Raw genomic sequence first — 18,442 nt, forward strand, 5'->3', positions numbered from 1 at the left:
AAATATACTCTGAACTATTTTTTGCCTAAGCACTCGTCTCTGCGCGCAGTCAGTGATTTCTACGTGAAGCCGTGTTTGTGGACACTCATTAATTCAAAGGATCCAAACCGATTGAAGTTTATGGATATCATGACTTAAAATCCTCTTACCTTGACGATTAAAAGCCTCCCCAATTTAGAAAACAGTAATCCAATGGCTGGTATTGATAATATAATACTAACTACTGCACGTAGCTAACCGGAGCTAACACAGAACCGGATGGTCACTAAAGCAAATATAATGACTTCCTTTCTGGGGTTTTCAAAATAATAGTGCAACGTTTATAGCAGCGGAAAACGTTTATTTTGTACATTATCTAACGTTAACACAAACCTAAACTAACTACAGCTAGAGAGAACTGTACTGGAACACCACCCTCCATGATAGGGGACAGCTAGAGAGAACTGTACTGTAACACCACCCTCCATGATAGGGGACAGCTAGAGAGAACTGTACTGGAACACCACCCTCCATGATAGGGGACAGCTAGAGAGAACTGTACTGTAACACCACCCTCCATGATAGGGGACAGCTAGAGAGAACTGTACTGGAACACCACCCTCCATGATAGGGGACAGCTAGAGAGAACTGTACTGGAACACCACTCTCCATGATAGGGGACGGCTAGAGAGAACTGTACTGGAACACCACCCTCCATAATAGGGGACAACTAGAGAGAACTGTACTGGAACACCACCCTCCATGATAGGGGACAGCTAGAGAGAACTGTACTGGAACACCACCCTCCATGATAGGGGACAGCTAGAGAGAACTGTACTGGAACACCACCCTCCATGATAGGGGACAGCTAGAGAGAACTGTACTGGAACACCACCCTCCATGATAGGGGACAGCTAGAGAGAACTGTACTGGAACACCACCCTCCATGATAGGGGACAGCTAGAGAGAACTGTACTGGAACACCACCCTCCATGATAGGGGACAGCTAGAGAGAACTGTACTGGAACACCACCCTCCATGATAGGGGACAGCTAGAGAGAACTGTACTGGAACACCACCCTCCATGATAGGGGACAACTATCAAAAATCATTGGCTAGGCGGCCGGGTAGCGCAGCGGACTAAGCGTCCGTCTACCACCGCAGAGACACTGGTATCGAATCCGGCTGTCAGCGTTGCCTCCGGCTTGGTCGGTCATCGTACTAACACAATTGGCAGAGTCAGCGGGAGGGAAGCCGGTGGGTGGTAATCTGGTCGTTGTAAACAGCGACTCCTACAGGTCGGTCAGGGCGCCTGCACAGCGAGGGAGGGAGATGGTGAGGGTAGTGTGACCTCCCACGCGTTACACCTCACCAATGAGAGTCCTCGCTGTCAGGTGAAAAGAGGAGGAAGCATCCGATAGACTTCAGGGCTCCCTAGATCGGCAAGTAGGGGCCAAATGCGTGCAATGACCAGGAAGGGGAGGGTGGGAATTGGCATAACGACAAAAAATTGGGATGGGAGAAAATTACAGAAAAATAGGAGAAAAATAGGAGGAGAAAAAGTAGATAAAAAAATAAATCATTGGCTGTGATCTCCCTTCTGTGGCCTCCATATATGCCACACAAATCAGGCGGAAAGGGGAGAAGGTGATCGGTGACCCCTCTCGCCCTGCTTAGGACCTCTTTAACCCCCTTCCCTCTGGCAGAAGACTCAAGTCTCCGGTGCAGGACATCTCGTTTTAAAAACAGTACATAGCCCCGAGGCTGTCCGTCACCTGAACTCAAGTCCTAATGCACAGACACTTTGTACCACCAGGGCTGGCACCAGCCGACGGACACTTTGTACCACCAGGGCTGGCACCAGCCGACGGACACTTTGTACCACCAGGGCTGGCACCAGCCGACGGGCACTTTGTACCACCAGGGCTGGCACCAGCCGACGGACACTTTGTACCACCAGGGCTGGCACCAGCCGACGGACACTTTGTACCACCAGGGCTGGCACCAGCCGACGGACACTTTGTACCACCAGGGCTGGCACCAGCCGACGGACACTTTGTACCACCAGGGCTGGCACCAGCCGACGGGCACTTTGTACCACCAGGGCTGGCACCAGCCGACGGGCACTTTGTACCACCAGGGCTGGCACCAGCCGACGGGCACTTTGTACCACCAGGGCTGGCACCAGCCGACGGACACTTTGTACCACCAGGGCTGGCACCAGCCGACGGACACTTTGTACCACCAGGGCTGGCACCAGCCGACGGGCACTTTGTACCACCAGGGCTGGCACCAGCCGACGGGCACTTTGTACCACCAGGGCTGGCACCAGCCGACGGACACTTTGTACCACCAGGGCTGGCACCAGCCGACAGGCACTTTGTACCACCAGGGCTGGCACCAGCCGACGGGCACTTTGTACCACCAGGGCTGGCACCAGCCGACGGGCACTTTGTACCACCAGGGCTGGCACCAGCCGACAGGCACTTTGTACCACCAGGGCTGGCACCAGCCGACGGGCACTTTGTACCACCAGGGCTGGCACCAGCCGACGGGCACTTTGTACCACCAGGGCTGGCACCAGCCGACGGGCACTTTGTACCACCAGGGCTGGCACCAGCCGACGGGCACTTTGTACCACCAGGGCTGGCACCAGCCGACAGGCACTTTAAGGCAACATGCACTTTAAACTGGAACACTGAGCTCTTTTAGGCACTGTAGCATTTTTGTATTGTTTGTGAAATACTTCTATTGTGCGGATTGCATGTATTCTTGTGTTTTTATATTGTGTGTTTTTATACTGTATGTACTGTATGTTTGGCACCAAGACAAATCCCAATCAACCATGTGTTGAAATGGCAATAAAGTTTTCTATCTATCTATCTGGACCCATACCTGTCCTGTGTGCCCAGGGCCAGACCAGCCACCAGGATGTATCTATCTGGACCCATACCTGTCCTGTGTGCCCAGGGCCAGACCAGCCACCAGGATGTATCTATCTGGACCCATACCTGTCCTGTGTGCCCAGGGCCAGACCAGCCACCAGGATGTATCTATCTGGACCCATACCTGTCCTGTGTGCCCAGGGCCAGACCAGCCACCAGGATGTATCTATCTGGACCCATACCTGTCCTGTGTGCCCAGGGCCAGACCAGCCACCAGGATGTATCTATCTGGACCCATACCTGTCCTGTGTGCCCAGGGCCAGACCAGCCACCAGGATGTATCTATCTGGACCCATACCTGTCCTGTGTGCCCAGGGCCAGACCAGCCACCAGGATGTATCTATCTGGACCCATACCTGTCCTGTGTGCCCAGGGCCAGGCCAGCCACCAGGATGTACGTGATGAAGCCCATGGCAGGGATGTAGAGGTCTGGAGCGTTCACATCCAGACGAGGAGCCACGGGCGTGTCCTGCTGGTACCTCACCTCCCAGCTCTGTACACACACACACACACACACACACACACACACACACACACACAATGTCAGGTGTTAAATAGACCGGTCATTAATAATCAGGTGATCAGGTGTTAAATACACCGGTCATTAATAATCAGGTGATCAGATGTTAAATAGACCGGTCATTAATAATCAGGTGATCAGGTGTTAAATAGACCGGTCATTAATAATCAGGTGATCAGGTGTTAAATAGACCGGTCATTAATAATCAGGTGATCAGGTGTTAAATAGACCGGTCATTAATAATCAGGTGATCAGGTGTTAAATAGACCGGTCATTAATAATCAGGTGATCAGGTGTTAAATAGACCGGTCATTAATAATCAGGTGATCAGGTGTTAAATAGACCGGTCATTAATAATCAGGTGATCAGGTGTTAAATAGACCGGTCATTAATAATCAGGTGATCAGATGTTAAATAGACCGGTCATTAATAATCAGGTGATCAGGTGTTAAATAGACCGGTCATTAATAATCAGGTGATCAGGTGTTAAATAGACCGGTCATTAATAATCAGGTGATCAGGTGTTAAATAGACCGGTCATTAATAATCAGGTGATCAGGTGTTAAATAGACCGGTCATTAATAATCAGGTGATCAGATGTTAAATAGACCGGTCATTAATAATCAGGTGATCAGGTGTTAAATAGACCGGTCATTAATAATCAGGTGATCAGGTGTTAAATAGACCGGTCATTAATAATCAGGTGATCAGGTGTTAAATAGACCGGTCATTAATAATCAGGTGATCAGATGTTAAATAGACCGGTCATTAATAATCAGGTGATCAGGTGTTAAATAGACCGGTCATTAATAATCAGGTGATCAGGTGTTAAATAGACCGGTCATTAATAATCAGGTGATCAGATGTTAAATAGACCGGTCATTAATAATCAGGTGATCAGATGTTAAATAGCAACCGAAGCTAAACTCACTAGTCCTAGTGATCACTACCAGGCTTGAAGAAGTACTTTAAATTAACCACTAGATGTCACACTAGAGCACCACCATGTACTTTATCAAATCAGGTGCCTTCCACATTCATGGAGATGGAAGTAGGAAGGGGATACATTTCTTTTGTTTGAATGATTACTACATTACCTTTTTTGGAAAATCTCCATCACCTACAGTATGTATGGGGAAGCTAGCAGGCTACAGTATGTATGTATGGGGAAGCTAGCAGGCTACAGTATGTATGGGGAAGCTAGCAGACTACAGTATGTATGGGGAAGCTAGCAGGCTACAGTATGTATGGGGAAGCTAGCAGACTACAGTATGTATGTATGGGGAAGCTAGCAGCAGACTACAGTATGTATGGGAAAGCTAGCAGACTACAGTATGTATGGGGAAGCTAGCAGGCTACAGTATGTATGGGGAAGCTAGCAGGCTACAGTATGTATGGGGAAGCTAGCAGACTACAGTATGTATGTATGGGGAAGCTAGCAGACTACAGTATGTATGTATGGGGAAGCTAGCAGCAGACTACAGTATGTATGGGGAAGCTAGACTACAAAGTCAGCGCCCCCTCAATGGGGAGCGACGACGCCTCTCTCGCGGACAAACTCAACTCCTTCTACGCTCGGTTCGGTGTAGACAGTGTCGCCGCTAGCCCTCTGGCTAGTGACGTCACTGGCGCACCGGCTGTTGTGGAGGGGGGGGGGGCAACCGCGGGGGGGCGGGGGCGCTCTCTCGTTGTCGGAACACAGTGTGAGAAGAGCATTTATGCAGGTGAACACCAGGAAGGCTGCAGGCCCAGATGGTATAACAGGACGCATACTTAAGTCCTGTGCAAACCAGCTTGCCCCGGTGTTCACCGCCATATTTAATCACTCCCTGGCGGAGTCAGTAGTCCCTGCCTGCTTCAAGATGTCTACCATCATCCCTGTACCGAAGAAACCCTCCCCAACATGTCCAAATGATTACAGACCGGTGGCACTCACCTCTGTGGTCATGAAATGTTTCGAGAGGCTGGTCAAGGACCACATTTGTGCCTCTCTCCCCAGTGATATGGACCCTATGCAATTTGCATACAGGACAAACAGGTCCACTGATGACGCGGTCTCCCAGGTACTGCACAGCACTCTCTCCCACCTTGACCGTCAGAAGGGGGGCTATGTGAGACTGTTGTTTATTGACTACAGCTCAGCGTTCAACACCATAGTCCCCACCAGACTGGTGGACAAGCTGATCGAGCTAGGCCTGAGCTCCGCCCTGAGCGCCTGGGTACTGGACTTTCTGAGTGAGAGACCCCAGGCGGTCAGGGTGGGGGGTCAGACCTCCAACACCATCACCCTGAGCATCGGGTCCCCCCAGGGCTGTGTTCTAAGCCCCCTGCTGTACTCACTCTACACACACGACTGTGTGGCCAAGTTCAGCTCCAACTCCATAGTGAAGTTCGCCGACGACACGGTGGTGGTGGGGCTGATCTCGGACAACGACGAGAAGGCCTACCGAGAGGAGGTTGAGGTACTGGAACGTTGGTGCCAGGACAACAGCCTGCTCCTGAACATTGGTAAAACCAAGGAGCTGATCGTGGATTATAGGAGAGGACAGCAGGAGACACACACACCACTGATGATTAACGGGGCTACCGTGGACAGGGTGAGCAGCTTCAAGTACCTGGGGGTCCACATCTCAGAGGACCTGACATGGTCAACACACATAGACACAGTAGTAAAGAAAGCGAAGCAGCGCCTCTACCACCTGAGACAGTTAAGGAAGTTCAGAGTATCGGGAAAGATACTCCAGTCCTTCTACTCAGGAGCTGTAGAGAGCATCTTGACCGGAAACATCACTGCCTGGTATGGGAACAGCACGGCACAGGACAAGAAGGCCCTACAGAGAGTGGTGCGCTCAGCCGAGCGTACCACGGGTATTGCGCTACCTCCCCTGCAGGCTCTATACAACAAGAGGTGCAAATCCAGAGCCTGCAGGATAATGAAAGACCCCCACCACCCCAATAACAGCCTGTTCCAGCTGCTGAGGTCAGGCAGACGCCTGCGAACCCCAGCTACTAGAACGGAGAGGCTTAGGCTAAGCTTCTTCCCCCAGGCCATCAGAGCCTTGAACAATGAACATTGAGAGACACAGAAACTGAACTATCCACACACAAGCACACACAAGCACATACACGACACGCACGCTGAGCACGCTCACACACTAGCAGCCACTTTAACACTCATGCCGCACACACGCACACTTATGGCCAGAGGAAAGGCCACTTTAAAGTAGTATAACATCAGGAACAGTGTATTGCACTACTAAAGCTACCTAGCATGTACTATATGCTCTGTAAATACTAATGTACAGATACCGAGATGGCACACCATGTACCTGTTTATTGCACTGTTTTATTGGATTCTATTAATATGTTGTACCACTGTATTTTTATTGGATTCTATTATATGTTGTACCACTGTATTGCACATCGTCGCGGGCAAGACCAGCCGCATTTCATTGTATACCTGTATGCCGTGACAATTAAAACTCTTGACTTGACTTGACTAGCAGCAGACTACAGTATGTATGGGGAAGCTAGCAGACTACAGTATGTATGGGGAAGCTAGCAGCAGACTACAGTATGTATGGGGAAGCTAGCAGACTACAGTATGTATGGGGAAGCTAGCAGACTACAGTATGTATGGGGAAGCTAGCAGACTACAGTATGTATGGGGAAGCTAGCAGACTACAGTATGTATGTATGGGGAAGCTAGCAGACTACAGTATGTATGGGGAAGCTAGCAGGCTACAGTATGTATGTATGGGGAAGCTAGCAGACTACAGTATGTATGTATGGGGAAGCTAGCAGGCTACAGTATGTATGGGGAAGCTAGCAGACTACAGTATGTATGGGGAAGCTAGCAGCAGGCTACAGTATGTATGGGGAAGCTAGCAGGCTACAGTATGTATGGGGAAGCTAGCAGACTACAGTATGTATGTATGGGGAAGCTAGCAGGCTACAGTATGTATGTATGGGGAAGCTAGCAGGCTTCAGTATGTATGGGGAAGCTAGCAGGCTACAGTATGTATGGGGAAGCTAGCAGACTACAGTATGTATGTATGTATGGGGAAGCTAGCAGGCTACAGTATGTATGTATGGGGAAGCTAGCAGGCTTCAGTATGTATGGGGAAGCTAGCAGGCTACAGTATGTATGGGGAAGCTAGCAGACTACAGTATGTATGGGGAAGCTAGCAGGCTACAGTATGTATGGGGAAGCTAGCAGACTACAGTATGTATGGGGAAGCTAGCAGGCTACAGTATGTATGGGGAAGCTAGCAGGCTACAGTATGTATGGGGAAGCTAGCAGACTACAGTATGTATGGGGAAGCTAGCAGACTACAGTATGTATGGGGAAGCTAGCAGACTACAGTATGTATGGGGAAGCTAGCAGACTACAGTATGTATGGGGAAGCTAGCAGACTACAGTATGTATGGGGAAGCTAGCAGACTACAGTATGTATGGGGAAGCTAGCAGACTACAGTATGTATGGGGAAGCTAGCAGACTACAGTATGTATGGGGAAGCTAGCAGACTACAGTATGTATGGGGAAGCTAGCAGGCTACAGTATGTATGGGGAAGCTAGCAGCAGGCTACAGTATGTATGGGGAAGCTAGCAGCAGACTACAGTATGTATGGGGAAGCTAGCAGCAGACTACAGTATGTATGGGGAAGCTAGCAGCAGGCTACAGTATGTATGGGGAAGCTAGCAGCAGGCTACAGTATGTATGGGGAAGTGTGAAGTGCCACAGAACAAGTGACACTTTTGGACAATGACATCCTGAGTCGTTCCTATATGACCAGTATAAATCTTTAAACTGAACTCTGGAAAGATAGCTCTATGATGGCTCTACTTATAAAAAATGGAACTGAGCCTTTAATGTCTCCATAGAAGGGGCCTGTTCTTCACAGTTCTTCACAGACAACAGGCAAAAGGGAGTCAACCTGCGGAATGTGGGCCTCAGCAGAGGAGAGAGAGCTGTAAAATGTTAACCCTTTCAGACGGGAAGGGAATTAAAGGTTGAGGGTTGAAAGACAGGGAGTCCGGAAACTATAGAGGAAATCTTAAAAAAACGATATATCAATTAAATGTTTAATGTGTACAGTAAAAGTTTTCATAAATGGCATGCTTATAATTAACTGTCAGTAGAGAATTATACTAAAAGAATGATGTGTAAAACTGTTTGTCTGGAGGGGATCTTTAAGAAATCTTGATAAGAAATCCTATGGAGGGCCTCGTGCATGGTACCATGTCACGTGGTCACCACAGACAAAGCCGTTGTCTGTTTTGAAGGAATAAGGGACTTTCTGTTACTTAAAACCACTAGGTAACTAGAAGTAACGTTAGTACAAAGAAGGAGGAGTTCATACGAATTATGTATTGTATTTTGGTTTGCTAAACAAAAATGACATCCCTGTGACATCACTGTGTTTAGACCAATCGGAAATATGGTACAATGTCGATATAAAAGAGACGGTTGCCCATTCAAGGAACAGACTTTTTTGAGAGATTTTGAGGAGATGACTGAAACCTGATATATTGTAAGCTGAAACTTGTGTACTTATAAAAATGAAACTGAACCTTTAAATGTAATCTTCTACTGTTAAAAAATAAAAACAATCTTCTTTTGGAAACAACGTTTGCTTCTATTTTTCCCAAAAAGACGGGTAAGCATGGAGATGTTTTTTTGCATTGTAACTTTACCAGTAATGTGCCTGATTTATGATGTAAAAAAACCTCATGAGTGTGGCTTTCCCCAGACGGAGTAGAAGGAGAAATAGGATTATGCATTAAGGAGAAAGGTGGGTTCTGCAAGCCTGGTTTTATCAAGTAATGCCATACAGTAAACTCTACGGCCAACCGAGTAGATTAAAGCAAAATAAAGAAAAGTAAACTCCGCAACTCCAATCAATCAACTGTATGACTGGAGGGGACGGGGGGGTGCCTGTGTGTGAGCCGAGGTCGGCTGAGTTTAAGCCCTGAAGTTTATAAACACAATTGAGTCCTAGACGTCCCAAACTTTGCAGGACGCTGCTTGAAGCTGGGATTCGGACCAATGAGTTATGGGATAATCAATCTGACCTCGGTTTACGACCGGTACTTAACATGGCGTCCCTGGCGATGTGCATTTATACTAACCAAAATAGGTGCTAAACGGCCGAAGAAGACAGGACTACTGTCAAAAGCCTCTGGAGTAAAATTAAATTACAGATTTGGCAAAATCAAAATTGTAGAAGGTTCTACTCGAAGAAAGAATCGCATTTAAAGTATATATGTGATTACGGTGACAGATCACTTATGACTAAAAAGTTACGTAATGTTTTCTTAAAGTCAAAATTGTAGAAGGTTCTACTCGAAGAAAGAATCGCATTTAAAGTATATATTTGTGATTACGGTGACAGATCACTTATGACTAAAAAGTTACGTAATGTTTTCTTAAAGTCAAAATTGTAGAAGGTTCTACTCGAAGAAAGAATCGCATTTAAAGTATATATTTGTGATTACGGTGACAGATCACTTATGACTAAAAAGTTACGTAATGTTTTCTTAAAGTCAAAATTGTAGAAGGTTCTACTCGAAGAAAGAATCGCATTTAAAGTATATATTTGTGATTACGGTGACAGATCACTTATGACTAAAAAGTTACGTAATGTTTTCTTAAAGTCAAAATTGTAGAAGGTTCTACTCGAAGAAAGAATCGCATTTAAAGTATATATTTGTGATTACGGTGACAGATCACTTATGACTAAAAAGTTACGTAATGTTTTCTTAAAGTCAAAATTGTAGAAGGTTCTACTCGAAGAAAGAATCGCATTTAAAGTATATATTTGTGATTACGGTGACAGATCACTTATGACTAAAAAGTTACGTAATGTTTTCTTAAAGTCAAAATTGTAGAAGGTTCTACTCGAAGAAAGAATCGCATTTAAAGTATATATTTGTGATTACTGTGAAAATTCTACTGGGTGAAGTTACAATGCAAAAATCACTTTCATGCTTTGCTCACAGAAAGGCGAACTGGAGAGCCAACTACCCAAAGCTACTGTATGCAAGGAGGGGAGACTGTATGTGAAGCGAAGTCAAAACGACCGTTCACAGAAAGGCGAACTGGATGGCTCCTAGCCCAAAGATACTGTATGCAAGGAGGGGAGACTGTATGTGAAGCGAAGTCAAAACGACCGTTCACAGAAAGGCGAACTGGATGGCTCCTAGCCCAAAGATACTGTATGCAAGGAGGGGAGACTGTATGTGAAGCAAAGTCAAAACGACCGTTCACAGAAAGGCGAACTGGATGGCTCCTAGCCCAAAGATACTGTATGCAAGGAGGGGAGACTGTATGTGAAGCGAAGTCAAAACGACCGTTCACAGAAAGGCGAACTGGATGGTCCCTAGCCCAAAGATACTGTATGCAAGGAGGGGAGACTGTATGTGAAGCAAAGTCAAAACGACCGTTCACAGAAAGGCGAACTGGATGGCTCCTAGCCCAAAGATACTGTATGCAAGGAGGGGAGACTGTATGTGAAGCGAAGTCAAAACGACCGTTCACAGAAAGGCGAACTGGATGGTCCCTAGCCCAAAGATACTGTATGCAAGGAGGGGAGACTGTATGTGAAGCGAAGTCAAAACGACCGTTCACAGAAAGGCGAACTGGATGGTCCCTAGCCCAAAGATACTGTATGCAAGGAGGGGAGACTGTATGTGAAGCGAAGTCAAAACGACCGTTCACAGAAAGGCAAACTGGATGGCTCCTAGCCCAAAGATACTGTATGCAAGGAGGGGAGACTGTATGTGAAGCGCAGTCAAAACGACCGTTCACAGAACTGCAAGCTAACTAGCTCACCATCGGCTAACAAGCCAGTACTAACACCCATGAGCTGGCCCTAGCCAGACGGAAGCTAACTAGCTCACCATCGGCTAACAAACCAGTGCTAACACGATGTCTCACAATCATTCCCACATCATAGAGGAGGAATTACCCTCGGAGGAGGGATTGGGAGTGTTTATACCCGACCTGGGTCTGGACTACCCAGGAGAACGGGAGGAACACCCTGAGTCCCCTGATACGTTTGCGGGAAGTGAGGAATTCACAGAACCAAGCGAATCCCTATATCCAGAGCTGCCAGCTGTACAGCAGGCCGTAATTGGAACACGAACGGTCCCGACGGCTACGGCCCCTGCATACTGGCCCGAAGGCCTGGGACTTCAGGGACAATGGAGCCCCCTGCCCCAAATCCCTACACCAAACTCTACGCCAGAGGAGCAGACCATGCCCCCTGGCATGTCAAGGTTGAATGAAATCTCATGTACTATCAAACCCAGATCTCAACCAGGAAACCCTAAGCATATACAGCACCTATGGGTCTGCTCCATATGGTTACAAAACTTTGTACCAAAAGGAAACCACACATTTGTGGTTAACCCGGCCAACAGAGGCCTACGTAATGGGGGGGGGATGGCAAAAACCATACAAGACATGGCAGGACCCGGCTACGCCGACTGGTGTGCAAGAGAAGTGGCCAGACAACCTCATAACCTCCTTAAGGATGGCACAGTGCTGGTAGGAGTCCCCTACCTACTTAAAAATAAGGGTTACGAGGGGATACTGACAATTGCCATGCAAGACATACTGCCCGGAACAGACCTTGAAGGCCAAACCCGAGTACTCCTGGCATATTACAGGAGCATTTTCAGACAAGCCCAGAGAGTAGGCATAACAAGCCTAGTCATGACACTGTTCGGAACAGGGATTTGGCACTATGACGTCAACACGAGCATATGGTGCTTCTTGGAAGCCTACCAAGAAATACCAGCTGCATCCATGGCAGTGGTCTTGCTAGTCCCGGACAAATACCAAGCAAACACAGTGCGCAGAGCTCAAATGGAGGCATGGCCATCACATTACCGTAATGGCTGGGGAAATCTGTTCGAAGAAATTGAGCCCACTATGGTCGGAGACCTCACACAGGTCATGAACGAGGTGGCATACAGAAACCAGACATGGTCTGGTCCTCAGGGAACACCGCGGGAAGCGAGTCACTCAGAACAGAGGGCCCAAATCACGTGGCCCCCGTCTGGACCCGGGAGGATGTATGAGGAAACACCAGACACTCGGCCTCCCAGCACTGAGAGAGAAGGCTCAGGGGGTTTCACTAACCCTGGAAGCCCTGCACTCCAGTTTTCCGGTGCGAGGCACACCCAGGAGGGGGTGACGCAGGAACGTAGTCAGGACTCAGGAGCAGACGCAGACCAAGCACGGCCTGTACCCCCTCACAAGTACATCAGCCAGAGGGAACCCTGCTCCATTAGTGACCCCTCTGGATGTGAAATGAGGGAAGTTACTAGCGGGGGACAACTACAGACGCTGGGGGGATCAGCTACACCAATGGCTACATCAACCCCAGGGCGAGATTACTCCCTGGGGTGCTTAAGCCCAGGACCACGTGTTCACGAGGAAGTGAAACAAGCGAGAGCAGCCTACACCTCTCGCCGTGGTGAACACTCAGGGGCGAGAGGAATATCTACAGACTCTCACAAAGAAACACCAGACATAACAGTCACTAACTACCCAGTCTGGACCGACAACTCTGACGCACCATGGTCAATTCTCACCTTCACTGGACCATCTTTGACGAGCTATGGTAGATGGGAAACAAGCATGGTAACGGCAGGAGGCGCTTATTACCGGAACCTGAGGAAACAGGTAATGGAAATAAGGACCAAAGAACCCCTGAAACCGGGCAAGGCAGTAATCACTGAGTGTGATTATAATGTGTTTCACGCGGAGAAAGTTGTCCATGTGACACTAAGCCAAAACAGGTACAATAAAGTACAGTCCTCACAAAAGAACTGGGACAATCTAGTGTCCCGGATGAAGGATCTACTGCAGAGAAGAGAAATCTATGCTGGCCATGGTACCAAGGACATGCCCTACCGACTAGCCATAAACCTGATGTGGGGCAGGTCTCGAGTATATGGCCAAAGAGGCATATGGTTGAGGGAGGCAGTAGTCCGCGCAATCTCAACCATAAGATGTGCAAAACACACGGAAATCTGCTTCATGGTAGAACCCAAGGACCATGAGGGAATAACCCAGGCCTTGACTGAAGCAGGAGAGAGTGAGGAGGATGAGGACAGTGAACCGGCATCGGTACCCCTCGATCCCCCTCCAAACCCTAAGGGGTCGGGAATTGGACCCAGGAAGGAAAAGTCCAATTCCCAGAGCTCCTCCCGAACAACAGAAAGAGGGAGATCATCCACTCCCCGGAAACCAACAGTACAGTTCGAACCAGAAAGGGATGGACTTGCCAAATCCCGGGCTAAGAGTATTCTTAGACGACTAGGCTGTCCCCAGGAGTCAGGGGACGACCCAACAGATAGCGGACCGGAGTATACTGATCCAGATCAGGACTCAGAAGAAGAGGGAGACCGGGATCGGTCAAGCTCCAGAGCCTCCTCAATGTCCTCATCTCGGTCAAGATCTAGGGAGAGAGTTCGGTACCCAAGGGGCGAACCTCCTAGGCCTCGGAACAAGAGAGCCAAACCGGTCAAACTGAGACCTATAGGCCCCGGGCCCCCCCTGAAGGGCACCGCCTTCCAGTCACCTTCAGGCTTGACCTGGAGCTCAGGATTGGAGGACGTCTCCGACGAAAGTGAAGGAGAATTGGCAGGAGAAGAAACAGGGGATATTATGCCAGCATATCCCGTGACATGGAGGAAGGCTCGGGCCTTAGCACGGTCACCTGAGGCAGAGAAAGTGTTGTCTCACCCGGGAATAACGGAACCATACAAGCATGCATATTTACATGCTGGCTATGACGTACTGCGCGAACAAGTGTACAAACGGGACAGGGCCATGGCCGAAATAGCCAGGAGAGAAAGACACTGGTTGAACAAAGCCCCGTCCATAAGCCCAATCCGAGCCCTGAGACACAGCACAGAGGAACACCGCCCGGAGGTAAGCCCTCACTCCATACTGGCCAAATCTCCCGGAGACATATACCGACCAAGAGGAAAGAGTTTACATACCGACAGGAGTCTGTATGACAGTGCCCAATATGGAGAAAGCAACAAAGCACAAGAATTATTGAGCAAAACCCAAGTGCTCAAGAAACTGGCCCCAGAAATGATTCATGGGGAGACCCAGGCTGCTTATATCCATAGGATTGCTCAGATTTTCCATGGGTCACCTCTCTACGATGACCCGGATGCCGCTCGCATTTTGCGACACCTCAAAGGACTGGAGATCCCCGAAGGGCCGTCTATGGCCCAAATGATGGAAATAGAAGTGAGAACCCCCGGTCAAGATCCAGGGAAAAATATGGTGGAGAAACTAATCCCACAGGTGAAAGACGGGAGTGTGTCTCTCACTGTTGCAGCGGAATCAGTCATACGTGGAGGACCTATGCAAGGATCAGGCTTACTACTTGAAAAATTGTTCATAGGAGTACCAGGGGGTAACCGTCTTGCAGCCAAATGCACAGCATGGTCCCGAGACCAGTTACGGACGGAATGCATGCTGTATGACCAAGTCAAAATGCTTTCTCAAACCAAATACAATAAAAGTGAAAGGAAAGGGGAGAACCCACGAGAGGGGAAGGCTCAAATTCGGCCTCCCAGAGCCCAGCAACAGCCAGCGGCTAACGTTAAACCTACCTACTCAAAAAACGACAAAAGGGGGGGCTCCCAGGAGTTCCCCCCGAGGATAACCAAGGACGAGAAAGGGAAGAAGAATTACATGTACCTACCTCCAGACGAGTGGGCCGCATTAACCCCAGAAAAGCAAGCAGAAAGGAGGGCAACAAGGGAGGAATTCAAATCCCGGAAGGAGAGAGAATAGAATCCTGGCCTCCTGGTGATGTGACACATGACACTCGAACATGGGAAGAAGACAGAGTGACAGAGAGTCTATTAACCCTCAATATAGATCCCCAGGAGAGGCCCCTACTGAATGCTATTGCACTCAAGACACAGGAGACTGATGGGAAGTTAACGTGTCAAGTGGGAAACGACCAATACCTAGTAGACACCGGGGCGGAAATTTCCCTGCATGTAAATACACCCATTACCGGATCCATAGAAGTGGAATTAGGTAATGGGACCAGAGCCCTCATGGGAACAGGGGAGAAGCATGGGATATCAGGAGTGGTAGGACCACCTAATTCGGAACCCCTGTTATCCCCAAAAGACTTGATACTACTGTACGAAAAGGAAAAATTCATACCCAAGGGTGACCCGCAAAGGCCACAGCACAGAGTCCGTGTCAAATATATGAAGCCAGTGGACATACGGGGCGAAATGGAAAAGGTTGTGGAAGAGTCCGAAAGCCACGAGAAAACCCTCATACGAGAAATACTCAAGAGAGGCTTATATGCTGCCCACAAGAACGACGTGGGAAGGGTGGACCCCAAGTATACACACACTATAAAGGGGACCATACCACCGAGACAAGCACAGCACAGGGTGGACCCGAGGTGCAAAAAGGAGCTGACAGAAACCATCACAGAATTGGAAGAAATGGGCGTGTTGACTATGTTGGACTCTGCTCTAACAAATACCCCTGTAATGGGAGTCCCCAAACCTGATGGGTCATGGAGATTAGTGCACAACTTAATTGCCCTGAATGCTAGAACATGCTCAGATACCAGGACAATGATAAACATAGCACAAACAACCAGGAATCTGCCCAACAAACGTTGGAAGTCTAGCATTGACCTGGCTAATGGATTCTGGTCAGTACCTATCGACCCCCTATCCACCCAAAAGACGGCGTTCACCTGGAACGGGCTGTCCTATGGATGGACAGTTTTACCACAGGGGTATAAGAACTCCCCGAATGTGTTCCAAGGAGTCATAGAGGACATCCTAAGAGGCCTGGATGTCACCATATACATCGACGACGTGTATTGGACCAATGACTCGGAACAAGAACACTTGGAACTACTGGACCAGGTAGTGACCCGCCTCTCCAGGGCCGGGTTAAAGATAGGCCTCAAGAAGTGCGAGATCGCGAAACATACCCTGAGGTATCTGGGTTTCAACATCACGGACACCGGAAAGTCAGTCAGCAGGGAATACCTGGATCAGGTAGCGGCCATAGAGAAGCCTGTGTCCCTGAGTCAGCTGGACTCTGCCATGGGAAAATGCGGCCACATTATGACCCATGTGCCTGGCTATGCGACAAAAGCATCCCCGCTCCACAAACTGAAAGGCAAAGCTCTCGAGGGAAAAAAACCCTAGGAATAGGAACATCCCCATAGAGGAAGTGGAGCCAGGCTGGACGGTGTTCAAAACCCATGTGCTGGAAAACTGCAAAGATCTGGAAAAAAGAGACCCCACCAAACATCTGGAAGTATTCCCACAAGTGGAGGGTACGCAAGGGATAACTCTGAAATGTCAGAATAGAAAGGGGAAGACCCCTTGTCTACTTTTATCCATGCAGTTCACCAATACGGAGGAGCGGTATACAGAAGAAGAACGAATCCTATGTGGAGTATTTAGATTCTGGAATGCCCTGAAGGACTTGGCTCAAGACAAAGATATAATAGTAACCACAGAATTTCCTGCCCTGCAGAGTGCCTCGAAGGGAACTATTACAGGCTCGAGGGCCATGACCTCACGATGGGGACATTGGTCAATGATGTTAACTAGGGATGTCCCGATCGCCTTTTTTTGCTTCCGATCCGATCCCGAGCATGTGATTTTAAATATCTATCGATCCGATCGTTTCCGATCCGATCTTTCACATTAGTAATCAATTTTGACGCATTTTTGTCAGAAACTAGAGCGAGACAAGCCCATCTGTTGCCTATAATAGTCCGGGGCGCGAGAGCGGAGGCTTTTATTATTACATTCACCCTGAGAAATGTGCTTCTGCTTCATATGAGAAATATTAAAAGTTTCAATATATGTTTGCACATTAGGATACATTCAGTGTTCGACTTACGTAATGGTCCATTCTGGTCTGAAACGGCGACGATAAACCTCAGTCACGTAACGTTATCCTCCAGGTGAAAATTTAGTCTGAAAACTTCGCCTCCAGCCTGCTGCTTCATGAATTTTTCCTCCACGCGGAATCTCCTCCTTGCAAACATTGCAACTGGCTTGACTTTATATTTTAAAATGCTTAGTTCCAAACCTCTGACATTAAGTCTAGCTGCTCAAGTCAGTGGATATTAACTGTGTTTCGGGAGCGACGTGTTGTTGTTGTGGTCGCGTGTAGCGTGTAGCGTCTAAATTAAAGGGAATGTTTGTTGCAACGGTGAAAATTAAAGGGGAATGTGTTTGTTGTGGATAATTATTCTGCTCTGTGTGACAATAAATACATTAATGATGATATATTATATGTAATTTAAAACCAAAACTAAGGCCTCCGTATGAGTTTAAGACGTGGACATGGTCATGTTTGTTGAATAAAAATTTTCTTTTTTTGACTGCCGATTTTTATTATAATTTTTTCCCGATCCCCGATACTCTGAAAAGCACGTGATCGACGCCGATTCCGATCACGTGATCGGATCGGGACATCCCTAATGTTAACAGATCCTAAAATGAGATTTATCACAACAGGAACCAAGTGTCCCCTAGAAACGAAAACCAAGCTCACAGAGCCTGAGGCCGAACCCAACTGGGTACTCTACACAGACGGAAGTCAGCACAAACAGGACGGAACAAAGGCCAAGTGGGCCTATGTTCTAAAACACAACAATGAGAACATCAAAACAGCGAGTGGCTGGACCGAGGGATCAGCCCAAACGGCGGAGGTAACAGCTATACTGGAGGGCATAATAATGGCCAAAGGGAAGCACATACCGAAACTACTTATTGTAACCGATAGCCAATACTGTTACAACGGAGGAACAGAGAACCTGGAGTACTGGAAAGCGAAAGGATTTGAAACCAGCACAGGCAGACCAATGGCCCATGGTGACCTCTGGGCCCTCATAGTGGAACAATTCCGAGGCATGAAAATAGCTTGGAAATGGCTAAAAAGCCATACGGAGGAA

The 18,442-nt window shown here is 48.2% G+C and overlaps 1 protein-coding gene across 1 annotated transcript in view; it reads right to left on the reverse strand.

The window, feature by feature from the left end:
• Positions 1-18,442, reverse strand: part of yif1b (Yip1 interacting factor homolog B) — a 74,657-nt gene that overhangs the window by 23,459 nt on the left and 32,756 nt on the right. The window contains exon 5 of the mRNA XM_084338485.1: positions 3,281-3,417. Coding sequence (XP_084194611.1) covers positions 3,281-3,417 — 137 coding nt within the window. The remainder of the gene's footprint in view (positions 1-3,280; positions 3,418-18,442) is intronic.

The sequence above is a fragment of the Notolepis coatsorum genome (genome assembly GCF_963971535.1).
Source record: "Notolepis coatsorum genome assembly, contig: SUPER_1_unloc_1, whole genome shotgun sequence".
Taxonomy (NCBI): domain Eukaryota; kingdom Metazoa; phylum Chordata; class Actinopteri; order Aulopiformes; family Paralepididae; genus Notolepis; species Notolepis coatsorum.